Genomic DNA, 15,823 nt, shown 5'->3' on the forward strand with positions numbered 1-15,823 from the left:
TCATTAAAAGATTCAAGAAATCTGGAGGACTTTCAGTGCCTAAAGGACAAGAGCACAAGCCTAAGCTGAACAACCATGATCTCCGATCCCTGGGGCAGTGCTGCATATCAGTATTATAAGCGAAATCACCTTTAAGCTCAGAACTACTGCAGCAAACCTTTGTCAAGTACTACAAAATGTAGTTACATCCACAAATGCCAGTGAAAACTGTACTGTGCCAATAGGAAGACCTATGTTAACTGTGTCCAGAAGAGCCTTCTCTGGGCTCGGAGGCATCTGGGATGGATCATCATACAGTGGAAATGTGTATTGTGGTCTGATGAATCAGTATTTTTTGGGAGAAATGAACGCCATGTGCTCGGGACCAAAGAAGAAAAGGATCATCCAGACTGTTACCAGCAACAAGTCCTATAGCCAGGATCTGTCATGGTAAAGGCAAAGGTAACCTGCACCTCTGTGATGCACCATTAATGCTGAAAAGCACATGGAGATTTTGGAGCACAATATGCTGCCTTCTTCTCCAGGGATGCTCATGCATATTTCAACAAGACAATACAAAACCACATTCAGCACACATTACAAAGTCCTGACTGCAGAGGAAGAGGATACAAGTACTTGACTGGCCTGCCTGCAGTCCTGACCTGTCTCCAATAGAGAATGTGTGGCGCATTTTAAAGCACAAAATCTGATAACGAAGACCCCGTACTGTTGCCCTTAAGACTTGTTTGCAGGTAGAATGAGACAAAATGACACCTGAAACACTTCATCACTTGGTGTCTTCAGTCCCTAAATGTCTTTTAAGTGTTGTGAATAGGAATGGCGACATTGCGAAGTTGTAAAAGCTTTACGGTTACAATTTTTTTTTTTTTTTTTTTAATGTGTTGCACGAACCAAAATTGGATTATTTAGAAAAGTAAATCAATCAATCAATCAATCAATCAATTAATCAATCAATCAATCAATCAATAAATGTTTGTTGTATTGTCTGAAGTAAAACACAAGTCAATTTAGAAAACCACTGCTTTCTGTTTTTTTTTTTTTTTTTGCGTTTTCCATACTGTCCCAACCTTTTCTGATTTGGGGTTGTAATATTTCTTGTTATTTTTTGCTAACATTCAACGTCCTCTCTCCTTCTTTCCAGACCACTGTCTCCTCGTCTCAAGCACCACCGCCCGGGGTCATCCCATCATCCTCATCTTTGCGCCGCCAGCACACGTACCCGCCGGCCTCGTCCCATTACTGCCTGCAGGAGGCGCCGTCGTTCACCAGCACCCCCAGTCTATACACCTACCCCAACCCGGCCTCCCACATGGAGCACCTCCTCGTCCAGGGCTCCTCCCCCTCCATCCATGCCCCGCCCACCACTCACTATGCAGCCAGTCTAATCCCAAAGGACAGCATTGGGGGTGTGGTCCACGGAATCTCCGCCCACTACCAGCAACATTACCCCGCCCACCCTTACACCAGCACCACTAGAGAGAGCGGTGGGGGCGGGGCTTATAGCGGATATCAGCTCAGCCCCCGTAGGGTCCCGCAATACCCCTATATTTGAGACATATTTACAAACAAAACAACCCACCGACCAATCAGCTGCTGGTTTTTATCTGTCATATTTATGTTTTTAGAGCCTTGTCAATTAATATTGTGCATCTTAGCTGAGATCGTTTTCTTAGCCCTGACATGTTCGTTTTAATTCGTAAGCAATAGAGGAATCATGCTGACATAGAGGATCGATCTAGTAATCCAGACTAAACTCCTTACACTAATCCTTCCTTATTTTAAACTCTCTTTTTAAATTCGGTGTCGTGTTTTTGGTTTGTCGTCGTCGTAGGATATCTTCTGCTTTTTAAGTTAAGTTTTAATCGTGAAGCTGACTGGTTTTTCAACCACTGTACCGGGAGGAGGTGTTGACGGAAATGAGGGAGGGAAAAAAATGTATCATGTACCCTAATCGTATTGTTATTTAAGTTAGTGCGCTACATGTTAGTCGAATCTAAGTCCTGGTAGAGTCGTAGAGTGTATGTTGTGAGGAATATCAGTGGATATAAGGAGTAACTTTTAACCCTTTATTTTTCCTTAAGAAATTGTTTAATCATGTCAATGCTCTCGAGTTCTCCAAGGAGAAACGAGGTTAGGTTATTAACTTTTAAGAGATAGATGAGAATCTGACGCTACATTGGAACCTATGATAATAACACACAGATGATTCATTTTTCTGACATTAAAGGGGTAGTTCACACACAAAAAATAAAAAATTACAGTTTTTATTTACCCTCAAGAGGTATTAAACTTGAGTTTCCAGTGTTGAACACAAAATAAGATATTTTGAAGAATGTTGGAAACCTGTAACTTCCATAATATCTGGTTTTATTATTCTATAAAACTCGATAAACCTCAAAGTGGAACCAAACTTTCAAGTTTCTATTATCTGATGAGCGCTAAAGAAGATATTTTAAAGAATGTTGGAAACCGGTAACCATTGACTTCCATAGTATGTATTTTTTTTCTTTGGAAGTCAGTGAACCTCAAGTGGAACCAAACTTTTTAAATTTCCTTTATCTGCTGAGCACAAAATAAGATATTTTGAAGAATGTTGTTAGAAACCGGTAACCATTGACTTCCATAAAGTTTTTTCTTTTACTTCTATAGAAGTCATTGAACCTCATGTGGAACCAACCAATCAAGTTTATTTTATATGTTGAACAAAATAATATGTTTTTAAGAATGTTGGAAATCTGTAACTACTAACTTTCGTAACTTTTATAATATCTTTTTTTTTCTTTTTCTTCTTTTGAAGTCAAGGAACCTAAAGTGAAACGAAACATTGAAGTTTCCTTTATCAGTTAAGCACAAAAGAAGATATTTTGAACAATGTTGGAAACCAGTAACCACTGACTATAGTAATATCTGGATTTTTTCTATGGAAGTCAGTGAACCTCAAGTTGAATCAAACTTTCGAGTTTTTTTTTATCTGTTGAACACAAAATAATGTTTTGAAGATTGTTGAAAACTGGTAACCATTGACTTCCATGTTTTTTTCCTATGGAAGTCAATGGTTACAGGTTTTCAGCTTTCTTCAAAATATGTTCTTTTGTGTTCAACAAAATAAAGAAACTTAAAAAGCTGGAATGACTTGAGGTTCATTGCTGAAATACAAATACTCTGGATGTCACTGGTTACTCAATGTTACTAACATTCTTCAAAATATCTTTTTTTGTGTTTAACAGAATAAAGACATTAGAACGTTTTGTACAACTTCATTGACTTCTATAGTTAAAGAAAACAAATATTATGGAGGTCAATAGTTACAGGTTTTCAGCATTCTTCAAATTATGTTTTGTGTTCAACAGAATAAATAAACTTGAACGTTTGGAATCACTTCAGGTTTATTGACTTCCATAGTATGTTTTTTTTTCTACTATGGAAGTCAGTGGTTACAGTTTTCCAACATTTTATCAAAATATCTTCTTTTGTGGTCAACTGAATAAAGAAACACAAACATTTAGAACCACTTGTGGTTCATTGACATCCGTAGTAAGAAAAACAAATACTATGAAGGTCAATAGTTACCGGTTTCTAGCATTCTTCAAAATATCTTTTGTGTTCAACTGAAAAAAAGAGGCTTTGCTTTTTGTTGGCAAAGCTTGGAACCAACTGAGCTACATTGACTTCCATAGTAGAAAACAGATTATAAGGAAGTAAATAGTTACCGGTTTCCAACATTCTTCAAATTATCTTTTGTTTCCAGCAGTATAAAGAAACTTATAAGTCTGGAACGACATGATATTCATTAACTTCCATAGTAGAAAACAAATACTATAGAGGTCAATGGTTACAGGTGTTCAACATTCTTCAAATTATCTTCTTTTGTGTTCAACAGAATAAAGACATTTAAACGTTTAGAACCATTTCGGGTTCGTTGACTTCATAGTGGAAAAAAAACAATATGGAAGTCAGTGGTTACAGGTTTCCAACATTTTTCAAAATATCTTCTTTTGTGGTCAACCAAATAAAGAAAATTGAACATTTTGAACCCCTTGAGGTTCATTGACTTCCATAGTAAGAAAAACAAATACTATGAAGGTCAATTATGACCGGTTTCTAGCATTCTTCAAAATATTTTTTGCATTCAACTGAAAAAAAGAGGCTTTGCTTTTTGTTGGCAAATCTTGGAACCAACTGAGCTACATTGACTTTCATAGTAGAAAAAAAAAACGATTATAAGAAAGTGAATAGTTACCAGTTTCCAACATTCTTCAAAATATCTTATGCGTTCAACAAAATAAAGAAACTCAAAAGTTTGGAACGACAATGTTCGTTATCTTCCATAACAGAAAAAACATTCTATGGAGGTCAATGGTTACAGGTCTCCAACATTCTTCAAAATATCTTCTTTTGTGTTCAACTGAAGACAAACACTCGAAAGTTTGGAACCACTTGAGGTTCATTGACTTCCATTGAGAAAAAAAACAGTTGAAGTCAATAGTTACCGGTTTCCAACATTCTTCAAAATATCTTCTTTTGTGTTCAACCGAAGAAAGAATCTCAAAAGTTTGGAACGACTTAAAATTCATTGACCTCCACAACAGAAAACAGAAATACAACGGAGGTCAATGGTTACAGGTTTTCAACATTCTTCAAAATATCTTCTTTAGTGTTCAACTAAAGAAAGAAACTCAAAAGTTTGGAACAAGGATAAGTAAATAATGACAGAATTGTTTGGCGAACTGTCCCATTAAGCGTGGTTTGTTTGCAGCATTTATTAGTAGTCTGCTTTTCAAACTAGAGTGCACCAAAAAGTCGCTGACCCTAAAGCTGTGTGCGTGCGTGTGTGTGTGTGCGCGGTCAGTGACGGATATTAATGTGATCTGTGGTCTTCTGCTCTGAACGACACTGTGACTGACCGCTGCGGTCCTTCTTGTCCTGCTCTCAATAACATGACGTGCCTTCACATTCTCTCCAACGCGTTTGGCTGTGTTTTTGAGTTCAGAGAACGTTTAGCATCAACCAAGAAAGTACTGTACACATTTTGTAATGTCAAACAACGATGGAAATGAAAAAACACCTCCATTGTAATGCCATCAATAAACAAACATCACAAAACATCCGATCTGTTCTGTCTGCTTGCTGTTTTTAGCTTTAAATGTTCAGTTATTATTAACTTGTGAATGCTGGTAGTTAAAATAATAACTGAAATACTGTAGTAAGGATGGTGGTGTATAGTTAATTATAGTTCATTTTACACTATATTATATAGCGCAGTGGGTTGCAAGATCACCTCACAGGAAGAAGGTCGCTGGTTCGAGCCCCGGCTGACTCAGTTGGCATTTCTGTGTGGAGTTTGCATGGTCTCCCCATGTTGGCGTGGGTGTCCTCCGGTTTCCCCCACAGTCCAAACACATGCGCTATAGGTGAGTTGAATAAGCTGATTTGGCCGTAGTGTATGAGTGTGATGGGTTGCAGCTGGACGGGCATCCGCTACATAAAACATGCTGGATAAGTTGGCGGTTCATTCCGCAGTGGCGACCCCTGATTAATAAAGGGACTAAGCCGAAAATAAATTAATTAATGAATAAACAGGCTTAAAATATCAAGATTTGTCATATTCTTTTAAAAATGTACATGTGGTTATATTTATATTCATATTTTGTTGTGTGTTTACATTTTAAATCGATTTGTTTTATGAACCTACGGAGTCCATAAAGGGACATAGAGGTGCAAGGGAATAAAATACGTTATATGGGAGAAAAAATATGAATATTTTCAAACTTTTGCGCTATATATTTATGAATATAATGCTTAACTCGCAAAATGTTACATTTTAAGTTGTGAATAAGAGCAAATAACATGTTTTAACGCAAGTAATTCACATTTCTTTGCCCAAATATCAGTCAGATTTGATGAAAACACGCTGGAAAAGGGCGATTTTTGCTAAAATGTTCCTAACAGTTTATATAGGTTGAATTTAATCGAACAAGTTAAATGAAGTAATGTTCACCTTAATTCGTTTAGTGTAAATTCAGTCCAAATAAATGATTTACAAACAATTACCGTAAAGAAATGTAGTACATCCAAATAATTTCATTGTAGGTGTGGCAAGAATGCTTATACCTTCTAATTACGCTAATTTTGTCACGGTTTTGGAGCACAATAGTTCATTTTTAACATTCATATTAACAAAACCGTCAACAGCACCTTAAAAAACCGTACTTTTTTTACTTCAGGCACGATGATCATCCAGTCCGGCAGGGAGCGCCGCTCGTCAGTCAGTCAGAGCAGCGTTTCTTCTCGGTTTGCTGTAGTAATGGACGGGAAGTGCAGCGCGTTGAAACTGAAGAAATAAATAATGAGGCGTTCAAAACTCTTAACGTTGCAAGCTGTAAATTTTAGTCTCACATCTTCAGTCCTTGCTGCAGGTTTGAGCCTCTGCTGAGTGTAAATATTGTACGCGTTGTCAGGAGAAGCGGGAGCTGTGGTAAATCTCCAGCTCATCATCATCAGCTGCAAAAACAGCATTTTCCCATGAAGATGGACAAGATGAGCAAAACACGCAGTCAGTGATCAGTCTGGAGGAGATTTACAAGGTAAAAGGCAATAACATCTTTAGCTCGGTGAGCACTGTTTGATGGCTGTGTTTTTTACAATAATTTTCTTTTACCTGCTGGCCAGAATAATGCAGTATTTTCTATATTTACTGTTTTATTATTCTCTTATATATATATATATATATATATATATATATATATATATATATATATATATATATATATATATATATATATATGTGTGTGTATGTGTATATATATATATATATATATATATATATATATATATATATATATATATATATATATATATATATATATTTTTTTTTTTTTTTTCACCTGGTGGCCAGAATAATAATATAGTATTTTATCTGTTCATTACAGCTTTATTATTCTCTTATTAATGTATATTACAGTTGAAGTCAGAATTATTAGCCCCCCCTTTGATTGATTTATTTATTAAAAATATTTCCAAGTTATGTTTAACAGAGCAAGGACATGTTCACAGTATGTCTCATAATATTTTTTCTTCTGGAGAAAGTCTTATTTGTTTTATTTTGGCTAGAATAAAAGCAGTTTTTAATTTTTTAATGAACCATTTTAAGTTCAATATTTTTATAATATTTTGATTTCCAGAATATTACAGTGTTTTATATATTGACGTTTTATTATTCTCTTAATAATATATTTTTGCCTGATTTCGAAAATAATACAGTATTTTATATATCTGATGTTTTATTACTCTTTTATTCAAATATTTTTATCCTGGTTTCCAGAATAATACAGTACTTTTTTTCTATTTACGTTTTTATTATTCTCTTATTAATATATCATTTTACCTGGTGGCCAGAATAATATAGTATTTAATTTTTTTTACGGTTTTAATATTCTCTCATGAATATTTAATTATTATAATATACATATATTTAATAATTATCTTATTTAATTGGTTTGCTGTACTGAATTAAGCTTTCTAATAGTAGTAATTTTTATATAAAACTATACTTGTTATCCATGGCCTTTTTTGTGGGTTTATTACTTGATGCTTTTTTATGGGGCATGCATGGAATATTTTTATTTTATTTTATTTTTGGAGTCTCTTCTAATGTTCTGCTGAGTTGATTCAGGTGTTTGATTAGGGAGAGGTTGAAAATGTGTACTGTTGGTGTTCCTTCAGGAACAGAGTTGGGAAACACTGACCTACAGCGCCACATTGTGGCCATGGTGTGAACAAACAGGCCTTTATATTTCACCCTATATAAAATTGATCAGATCTCTTCTCTTCCTCAGTGACATTATGAATCTTCTCCGTCTCGTGTGTCGCCATAAGACAGCGCTGGCTCTCGGCGTCCTCCTTCTGTTCGCCGTCGTGCTTTTATTCCTCGCCAAATGTACATCAGAGACGCTGAAGCCGGCTGAATCTCCAGGAGCGGCTCCGCAAGCCGAGTCCCACCAGAAGCCGCCGGCGGGACCCGCTCGTCCTAAAGAGCTCTCGGCGTTCCTGGTCATCCTCATCACCACCGGACCCAAATACACAGAGCGGCGCAGCATTATCCGCAGCACATGGCTGACCAAACACGACCCTGAGGTGCTCTACTGGTTCGTAATCGGCACCGAGGGATTACCAGCTGAAGATCTGCAAAATCTGGCAACCGAACAAATCCGTCACCATGACCTCCTCCTGCTCCCTGACCTCCGGGATTCATACGAAAACCTGACGCAGAAGCTGCTCCACATGTACTCATGGCTGGACCAAAACGTGGAGTTTAAATTCGTACTAAAGGCCGACGATGACACTTTCGCACGCTTGGATCTTCTTAAGGAAGAGTTGAAAGTCAAGGAACCCAAGGAGCGTCTTTACTGGGGGTTTTTTTCTGGGCGCGGAAGAGTGAAAACTGCGGGAAAGTGGAAGGAAAGTGCGTGGGAGTTGTGCGATTATTACTTACCCTACGCTTTAGGTGGCGGATATGTGCTGTCTGCGGATCTCGTGCGGTATATTCGTCTGAACGTGGGATTTTTGAAGATCTGGCAGAGCGAGGACGTGTCTTTGGGAGCGTGGTTGGCTCCGGTGGATGTGAAGCGGCTTCACGATCCGCGCTTCGACACGGAGTACAAGTCTCGCGGATGCAGCAATAAATATCTGGTCACTCACAAGCAGAGTTTGGAGGACATGCTGGAGAAACACCAGACACTGCAGAGAGACGGACGCTTGTGCAAAGAGGAGGTCAAATTGCGGTTGTCTTATATCTACGACTGGAGCGTCCCGCCGTCGCAGTGCTGCCAGCGGAAAGATGGCATCCCGTGACTCTTCACACCCAGCGTCTTATGCATTTCTTTCTTCCATGTGATATTTATTTATTTATTTATTATCAATGATGTGCGTCAGCCCGCAATAGCATTACGTAACCTTTTTAAAAATGCCTTTTAAGTGAGATTGATGGGAGGTTTGTGTTGCAGGAAAGCTGCTCTTATGGACGTTTAATGCAGTTAGTTTGGGAACGTGTGGAAGCTGATTGCCTTAAATGGTTCGTTCACTCAAACGTGTAAATTAGCCCATGATTAACTCACCGTCAACGCATCCTCGGTGTATATGACTGTTCATCTTTTTCTTGACTGTCTTCTTTCAGTCGAATCCAATGTGAGTTATTACAGAAATATGATCTTGTGCTTTCCCAGCTCTACAATGGCAAAGTGCCTCATGTTTGGGTGATTAGAGGTCTCCTGTGGTGAATTGATGGATTTTTGCGTAAGAATTTCTGTTTTAACGTTATAAACTTACTAAATGAGAGACTACCTTTCCGGCAGATGATGTAGAATGTATTAAAGCTGTGGTCATTTAATAAATTTATTAGTTTTTACCAGCAGATGGTGCTCTAGACTAGTGTTTAACAGTAGACGGCGCTCTAGGCTAGTTTTTAACAGTAGATGGCGCTCTAGGCTAGTGTTTAACAGCAGATGGCGCTCTAGACTAGTGTTTACCAGCAGATGGCGCTCTAGGCTAGTGTTTAACAGCAGATGGCGCTCTAGGCTAGTGTTTAACAGCAGATGGTGCTCTAGGCTAGTTTTTAACAGTAGACGGCGCTCTAGGCTAGAGTTTAACAGCAAATGGTGCTCTAGGCTAGTGTTTAACAGCAGATGGCGCTCTAGGCTAGTGTTTAACAGCAGATGGTGCTCTAGGCTATAGTTTAACAGCAAATGGTGCTCTAGGCTAGTGTTTAACAGCAGATGGCGCTCTAGGCTAGTGTTTAACAGCAGATGGCGCCCTAGGCTAGTTTTTAACAGCAGACGCCACTCTAGGCTAGTTTTCAACAGCAGACGGCCCTTTAGACTAGTTTTTAACAGCAGATAACACTCTAGGCTAGTGTTTAACCGCAGATGCCGCTCTAGGCTAGTTTTTAACCGCAGACGCCACTCTAGGCTAGTTTTTAACAGCAGATGGCGCTCTAGGCTAGTTTAGCACCCTCTAGACTGGCGGCATCTGCCGTTAATAACTAGTCTAGAGCGATATCTGCTGGTAAAAACTAATCTAGAGCACCATCTGTTGTTAAAAACTTGCCTCTTTTAACTAGACTATTATAAACTAGACTAGTTTATAACAGCAGATTGCACTCTAGGCCAGTTTTTAACAGCAGATGGCGCTCTAGGCTAGTTTTTAAACAGCAGACAGCGCTCTAAGCTAGTTTTTAACACCAGATGGTACTCTAGGCTAGTTTTTAAACAGCAGACAATGTTCTAGACTAGTTTTTAACAGCAGATGACGCTCTAGGCTAGTTTTTAACAGCAGATGGCGCTCTAGGCTAGTTTTTAACAGCAAATGGTGCTCTATAGTCTCCATCTGCTGGTAAAAACTAGCCTAGAGCGTCATTTGCTGTTAAAAACTAGCCTGTTAAAAGTAGCCTAGAGCGCCGTCTACTGTTAAAAACTAGTCTAGAGCGCCGTCTGCTGGTAAAAACTAGCCTGGAGTGGCACTTGCTGTTAAACACTAGTCTAAAGTGCCGTCTGCTGTTTAAACTAGCTGTTAAAAGTAGCCTAGAGCGCCGTCTGCTGGTAAAAACTAGCCTGGAGTTCTGAAGTAACTAATTTTTTTTCTTCATTTTTTTTTCTTGTACTAAATTTGGCTTCAAATATCTCACATTGAATTTGACTGAAAGAAGAAAGTCACGCAGCTAGTATGCCTTTAGGATGAGTAAATCATGGGATAATTTCCATTTCTGAGTAAACTAATTCTTTAAATTTAACGAGTAGATTAACTCCTACTTTTTGAGTTGACAAAACTGTTCAAAATTAGTAGGAGTATCTGGAGGATCTGAAATTCTGTCTGCTAAAATCTTTAAGTAGACTGAACTAAGATCCCAGCCAGCTTTTCTTAGTAGCTAATTTTAGTTGCTGATTTGAACAAGCTTTGTCAACTCAAGAATGATGCGCTTATTTACTTGCTACAAAGTAAACGCACTGTTTGAGCTGTAATGCTAACAAGGCTGTTTTACAGTGCATTGTTGAGTGTCCTTTACTTATTCTGGTGATTGAGCCTGGGGGGTTGTGGGTAAAGTCATGTTCCTGCTGTATTGTCTGCATACTCCTCCTAGATACTTGACGTCCGCTGACAGAATTCTCTATTCATTATCCTGAGATGTTTAAACTGTTTCTGTTATAGTAAAATGACTCCTTCATAAATGTGAAGCAGGAATGGACGGGTCACACTAATGGTTTATTATTAGGAAAGATACTTGAAGATAAACGTTTATAAAGCTTGCTTATGCTTTTTCCCATCATTGTGACCAAGAAGCTGCGACGTTTTGTTTGTTTCTTGTTGTTGTTGCTCACAAATTTGCCATATGATGATGATGATGATGATAAACCTGACTTGAGAGTTTGGCCACCAGGTTTGGCTGTATTTCTAGTATTTTACGTGTTGTTGTGACTGACTTCGTTGTAAATAATGTACCTCAAATTTTATTAAATGTTTTTTTTGTTTGTGCCGTTTTTACACATCATTGCCTTGTATGAATACTTTTAAAAAATGACTAAATATATGGCCTCACAGCCAGGGTGCGGATTATACAGGGTGGGCCATTTATATGGAGGAGTAAATGGGAATGGTTGTTGATATTAACGTCCTGTTTGTGGCACATTAGTATATGTGAGGGGGCAAACTTTTCAAGGCGGGTGGTGACCATGGTGGCCATTTTGAAGTCGGCCATCTTGGATCCAACTTTTGTTTTTCTAATAGGAAGATGGTCATGTGACACATCAAACTTATTGGGAATTTCACAAGAAAAACAATGGTGTGCTTGGTTTTAATGTAACTTTATTCTTTCATGAGTTATTTACAAGTTTCTGATCACTTATAAAATGTGTTCAGTGTGCTGCCCATTGTGTTGGATTGTCAATGCAATCCTCTTCTCCCACTCTTCACACACTGATCGCAACATCACAGGAGAAATGCCAGTAAAGGCTTCCAGTATCAGTAGTTTCAGGTGCTGCACATCTTGTATTTTCATACCAGCGTCTTTATTACAAACATGCTCGGTTTTAAAAACGTTTTAAACTTATAAAACGTAAATCACAGAGAGTTCAACAGATATTTTTATATATCTTGTAGTGTTTCTATCACTCTAATAGGACAGAGCACATACTATAGCCCAGTTCTGTCCAAACAGCTTACAAAAGTTGATTTGTTTTTTTTATCATATGTGCCCTTTAAATCTTCTGATTTTTTTAGTCATCTCTACGTTTAATAATCAAACTGACTAATAATATTAAGTTAAACTTAATAAAGAAAAACTTTATTAACTTATTTAAATAAAGCAACATAAAAATACTGTATAATGTTAATTCCTAAAGAAACACTTGCTCATGACTAGGGCCAGATAGCATTGACTGACTGTTCATTCCTTCATTCAATTTCCTTCGGCTTAGTCCCTTTATTAATCTGGGGTCGCCACAGCGGAATGAACCGCCAACTTATCCAGCATATGTTTTACACAGCGAATTCCCTTCCAGTACTGGGAAACATTCATACACACTCATACACTACAGACAATTTAGTTTATTCAATTCCCCTATAGCGCATGTGTTTGGACTGTGGGGCAAACCAGAGCACACGGAGGAAACCCACGCCAACACGGGGAGAACATGCAAACTCCACACAGAAATGCCAACTGACCCAGCTGGGACTCGAACCAGCAACCTTCTTGCTATGAGGCGATAGTGCTAACCACTTAGCTGCTGTGTTCCCCCAGAATGGTGATTGAAAAGTTTTTTTTTGCACTTTATTATTTCATGTGGACTGAACACAATTTTGACAGTGAGTCACAAAAATCAGTTCCTTATAGAAGCGCTTTGAGGAAATGGATCATGATTGTGGATTCAGTAGCCTGTGATGCTGATGTGCCTCAGGTTCTCTCGCACTCGAACAAACTCCGGCATGTTTCGTAGGTCCTCTCTGCGTCTCAGCTCTTCTTGCTCATACTGTATGGAGAGAATCACAGTGACTTTACTAAACAACACAGAGTTTAAATCCACTATGCCATTTACAGTGTTTGGAAACAAAATAAAAGATCTTAATGTCAATTATGATGAATTTAAAACATTCTTGCATGAAAACTACTACAGTAATTTGATTTATAATAAATACTGTAGTGTTGTTGAACCATACTACAGTAAAAAGTGTATATATTATAGCATTTACAACTCTTTGTTAATGAATGCTGCAGCATACTGTGATATTGACTGTAGTGAACTGATAATAAATACTGTAATACAGTAAATTTTTAAAACAGCAAACTGTGGTGTTTTGTAATATACCTGCAGAAAACTACACCACTGGGTCAATTGTTACTATTACTATAGCTGTTGCGTTACCATGGCAACAATAGTTGTAGAAAACAACAGTATTGCGTAAATTGTTACTATTACTATAGCAGTTGCATTACCATGGCAACTATAGTTGTAGAAAGTGACAGTATTGGGTCATAATTACTATTACTATAGCTGTTGTGTTACCATGGCAACTACAGTTGTAGAAAACGACAATATTGGGTCAATAGTTACTATTACTATAGCTGTTGTGTTACCATGGCAAAAATAGTTGTAGAAAGTGACAGTGTTGCGTAAATTGTTACTATTACTATAGCTGTTGCATTACCATGGCAACTATAGTTGTAGAAAGCGACAGTATTGGGTCAATAGTTACTATTACTATAGCTGTTGCATTACCATGGCAACTATAGTTGTAGAAAGCAACAGTATTGGGTCAATTATTACTATTATAGCTGTTGTGTTACCATGGCAACTACAGTTGTAGAAAACGACAGTATTGGGTCAATTGTCACTATTACTATAGCTGTTGCGTTACCATGGCAACTATAGTTATAGAAAACGACAGTACTGGGTCAATTGTTACTATTACTATAGCTGTTGTGTTACCATGGCAACTATAGTTGTAGAAAACGACAGTATTGGATTAGATTTAGATTTCTGTTAGTCTTTGACATTTCTGTTGTTACCATGGCAACTATAGAATTTCTTCAAGTACTTGACAATAGTATTCATAAACAGTACAGTGCATATACAGTGTTTACTATACACTACTGTAGTATTGTGTTGGTGTCGGTGTCAGTGAACACACACCGCCTGCAGTATCTGGCGTCTCTTGCTCAGCTCTTTCTCCAGGTCAGACGGCGGCTGTGAGGCTTGTTCCTGGTCTCTGTTTTGCTCCAGTCTCCTATGTTCCAGCACTCGCTTCAGCTCCGGCTTCTCTTCAGGCAGAAGACCACTGCAAGCAAGGCATACATTTGTGGTCAAAATACATAAGCTAATTAATATACTTTAGTGATTGGGTGGCAAATCCAAAAGCTATTGACAGTCTTTAAAAAGGGGAGGGGATACTCTATGCCCCGCCCTCTCGCCATGTTTAAATTGGGATTACGTCACACGTTGAACAAACATGCACATTTCAAAGCACTTCATGGGACCTTCAAAAACTACCTTAATGCAAATTTAAGGGAACAGGACTTGATGGTGCAGGAGCTCACACACACAACACACACTGGCTCAGAGAGAAGTGTCTTGGCTGTGTTTTCTAACAGGAGGTTAGATGAGTGTGTGCTGATTTTATCCAGACGGCGGAGGCCGTGCCCTGGGTAAGAGGCTCGCTCTGATCCTGCTGGATTGCCCCTTTAGATCACTTCTCTCATCCACACAACAGATCATACAAGCATCTTAATTTAGTCAAGAGAAAAATTAGGACACCCAAAAAGGACACTCGTCATAGAATAACGAAACTGGCAAAGCTGGGTAAACTAGCACTGTGGTGGAGTATTATAAATACATTTGCATTTCAATCAGTGTTCAAGAATGCAATCCACTCAGAAGCACTCCAAATGCTACTGGGAAATCTTGCTATTGTCACATTATTATAAATTTCAGCACAGACTCATAGAAGTTGGTACTGACAACAATAACAGCACGGCGATCCATCATGAACGCCACATTCTGCACGGTTTCACGGCTTGAATGAATAATTCAGAAGCAGCTCTTCTCATAGGATAAGAAATGAATATCTCATGAATAATAATTAGTAATTAGATTCAGTGTTTAGTGTTTTCGATTTATTCACAGTTGTGATTTGCATCATGGGAGGTTGATCTCTATTATACATATTATAAAAATGTAAAGAAATAAGTCTGAAAACGTAACAGAACAGAAATTGTACGGGCAGTTTATTACAAGGTTTTTGTAGAGTGATATACAACACCAACACAGAAAAAATAGCACTTTACACTATTAAAATGCTCATATAAATCACTTTTTTCAAACTTTTGAAGGTTAAAAGTTGTTGACAGAAATGCGAGAAAGAAAAGATGCTAACATTGGCTTAATTGATGTTCAACACACAAATCTTACATTTACATTTAGCAAAGTGACTCACAATTGAGGAGGCATTCAGTGATTCAACAAGAAGGGCAATACACACAACAAGTGCTGAATACAAAGTAACTGTGCTCAGAAAATTAAGTGCTAGAAGGGGGAGTCCACTACATCCAATCAGCTCGCAGTAGGAAAAAACAAGCCACGCCCATTGTTTTCTCATTTAATATTCCGTTTCTCTAGGAACTGCGTCACAATACGGAATATAAAAGGTTGCAGCTTCTTGTTTGTGCAGACTTTATAATCTCAGAACATTTAGTTTAGTGTTTCCTGACCCTTTAACTCACCATCTGTGGCTGATGATGAGCTCACGGTGTAATCCTCTCCGGCTGCAGGACTCCAGCACT

The 15,823-nt window shown here is 38.1% G+C and overlaps 3 protein-coding genes across 16 annotated transcripts in view; 2 read left to right on the forward strand and 1 right to left on the reverse strand.

Moving 5' to 3' along the window:
- hipk1b (homeodomain interacting protein kinase 1b) overlaps positions 1–2,255 on the forward strand; it is a 30,099-nt gene extending 27,844 nt beyond the window's left edge. For all 8 annotated transcript variants that reach the window (XM_009305774.4, XM_009305775.4, XM_073916252.1 and 5 more), the window contains one exon: positions 1,142–2,255. In XM_009305774.4, the coding sequence (XP_009304049.2) occupies positions 1,142–1,552 (411 nt within the window). In that variant the 3' untranslated portion in view covers positions 1,553–2,255. The remainder of the gene's footprint in view (positions 1–1,141) is intronic.
- A 3,992-nt stretch (positions 2,256–6,247) lies between these two features.
- Positions 6,248–11,535, forward strand: b3galt6 (UDP-Gal:betaGal beta 1,3-galactosyltransferase polypeptide 6). 7 transcript variants are annotated; one of them, XR_012386867.1, is made up of 4 exons: positions 6,248–6,584; positions 7,836–9,572; positions 9,663–10,085; positions 10,130–11,535. XR_012386867.1 is itself a non-coding variant. In XM_073916077.1 (2 exons), exon 2 carries the CDS (start codon positions 7,843–7,845, stop codon positions 8,848–8,850), a length of 1,008 nt encoding a protein of 335 aa, XP_073772178.1. In that variant the 5' UTR covers positions 6,248–6,611; positions 7,723–7,842; the 3' UTR covers positions 8,851–11,535.
- A 327-nt stretch (positions 11,536–11,862) lies between these two features.
- Positions 11,863–15,823, reverse strand: part of si:ch211-160o17.6 — a 9,235-nt gene continuing 5,274 nt past the window's right edge. Inside the window, exons 4-6 of the mRNA XM_001922269.9 lie at positions 15,764–15,823; positions 14,178–14,322; positions 11,863–13,016 (exon numbers count right to left, since the gene is read on the reverse strand). The exon at positions 15,764–15,823 is cut by the window's right edge and continues 76 nt beyond it. Coding sequence (XP_001922304.3) covers positions 12,915–13,016; positions 14,178–14,322; positions 15,764–15,823 — 307 coding nt within the window. The 3' untranslated portion in view covers positions 11,863–12,914. The remainder of the gene's footprint in view (positions 13,017–14,177; positions 14,323–15,763) is intronic.

This window comes from Danio rerio, chromosome 11 (genome assembly GCF_049306965.1).
Source record: "Danio rerio strain Tuebingen ecotype United States chromosome 11, GRCz12tu, whole genome shotgun sequence".
Taxonomy (NCBI): domain Eukaryota; kingdom Metazoa; phylum Chordata; class Actinopteri; order Cypriniformes; family Danionidae; genus Danio; species Danio rerio.

Excerpts from the sequence above, each read along its gene's own strand:
- b3galt6 (XM_073916077.1), top strand. The coding sequence starts at position 7,843 with ATGAATCTTCTCCGTCTCGTGTGTCGCCATAAGACAGCGCTGGCTCTC.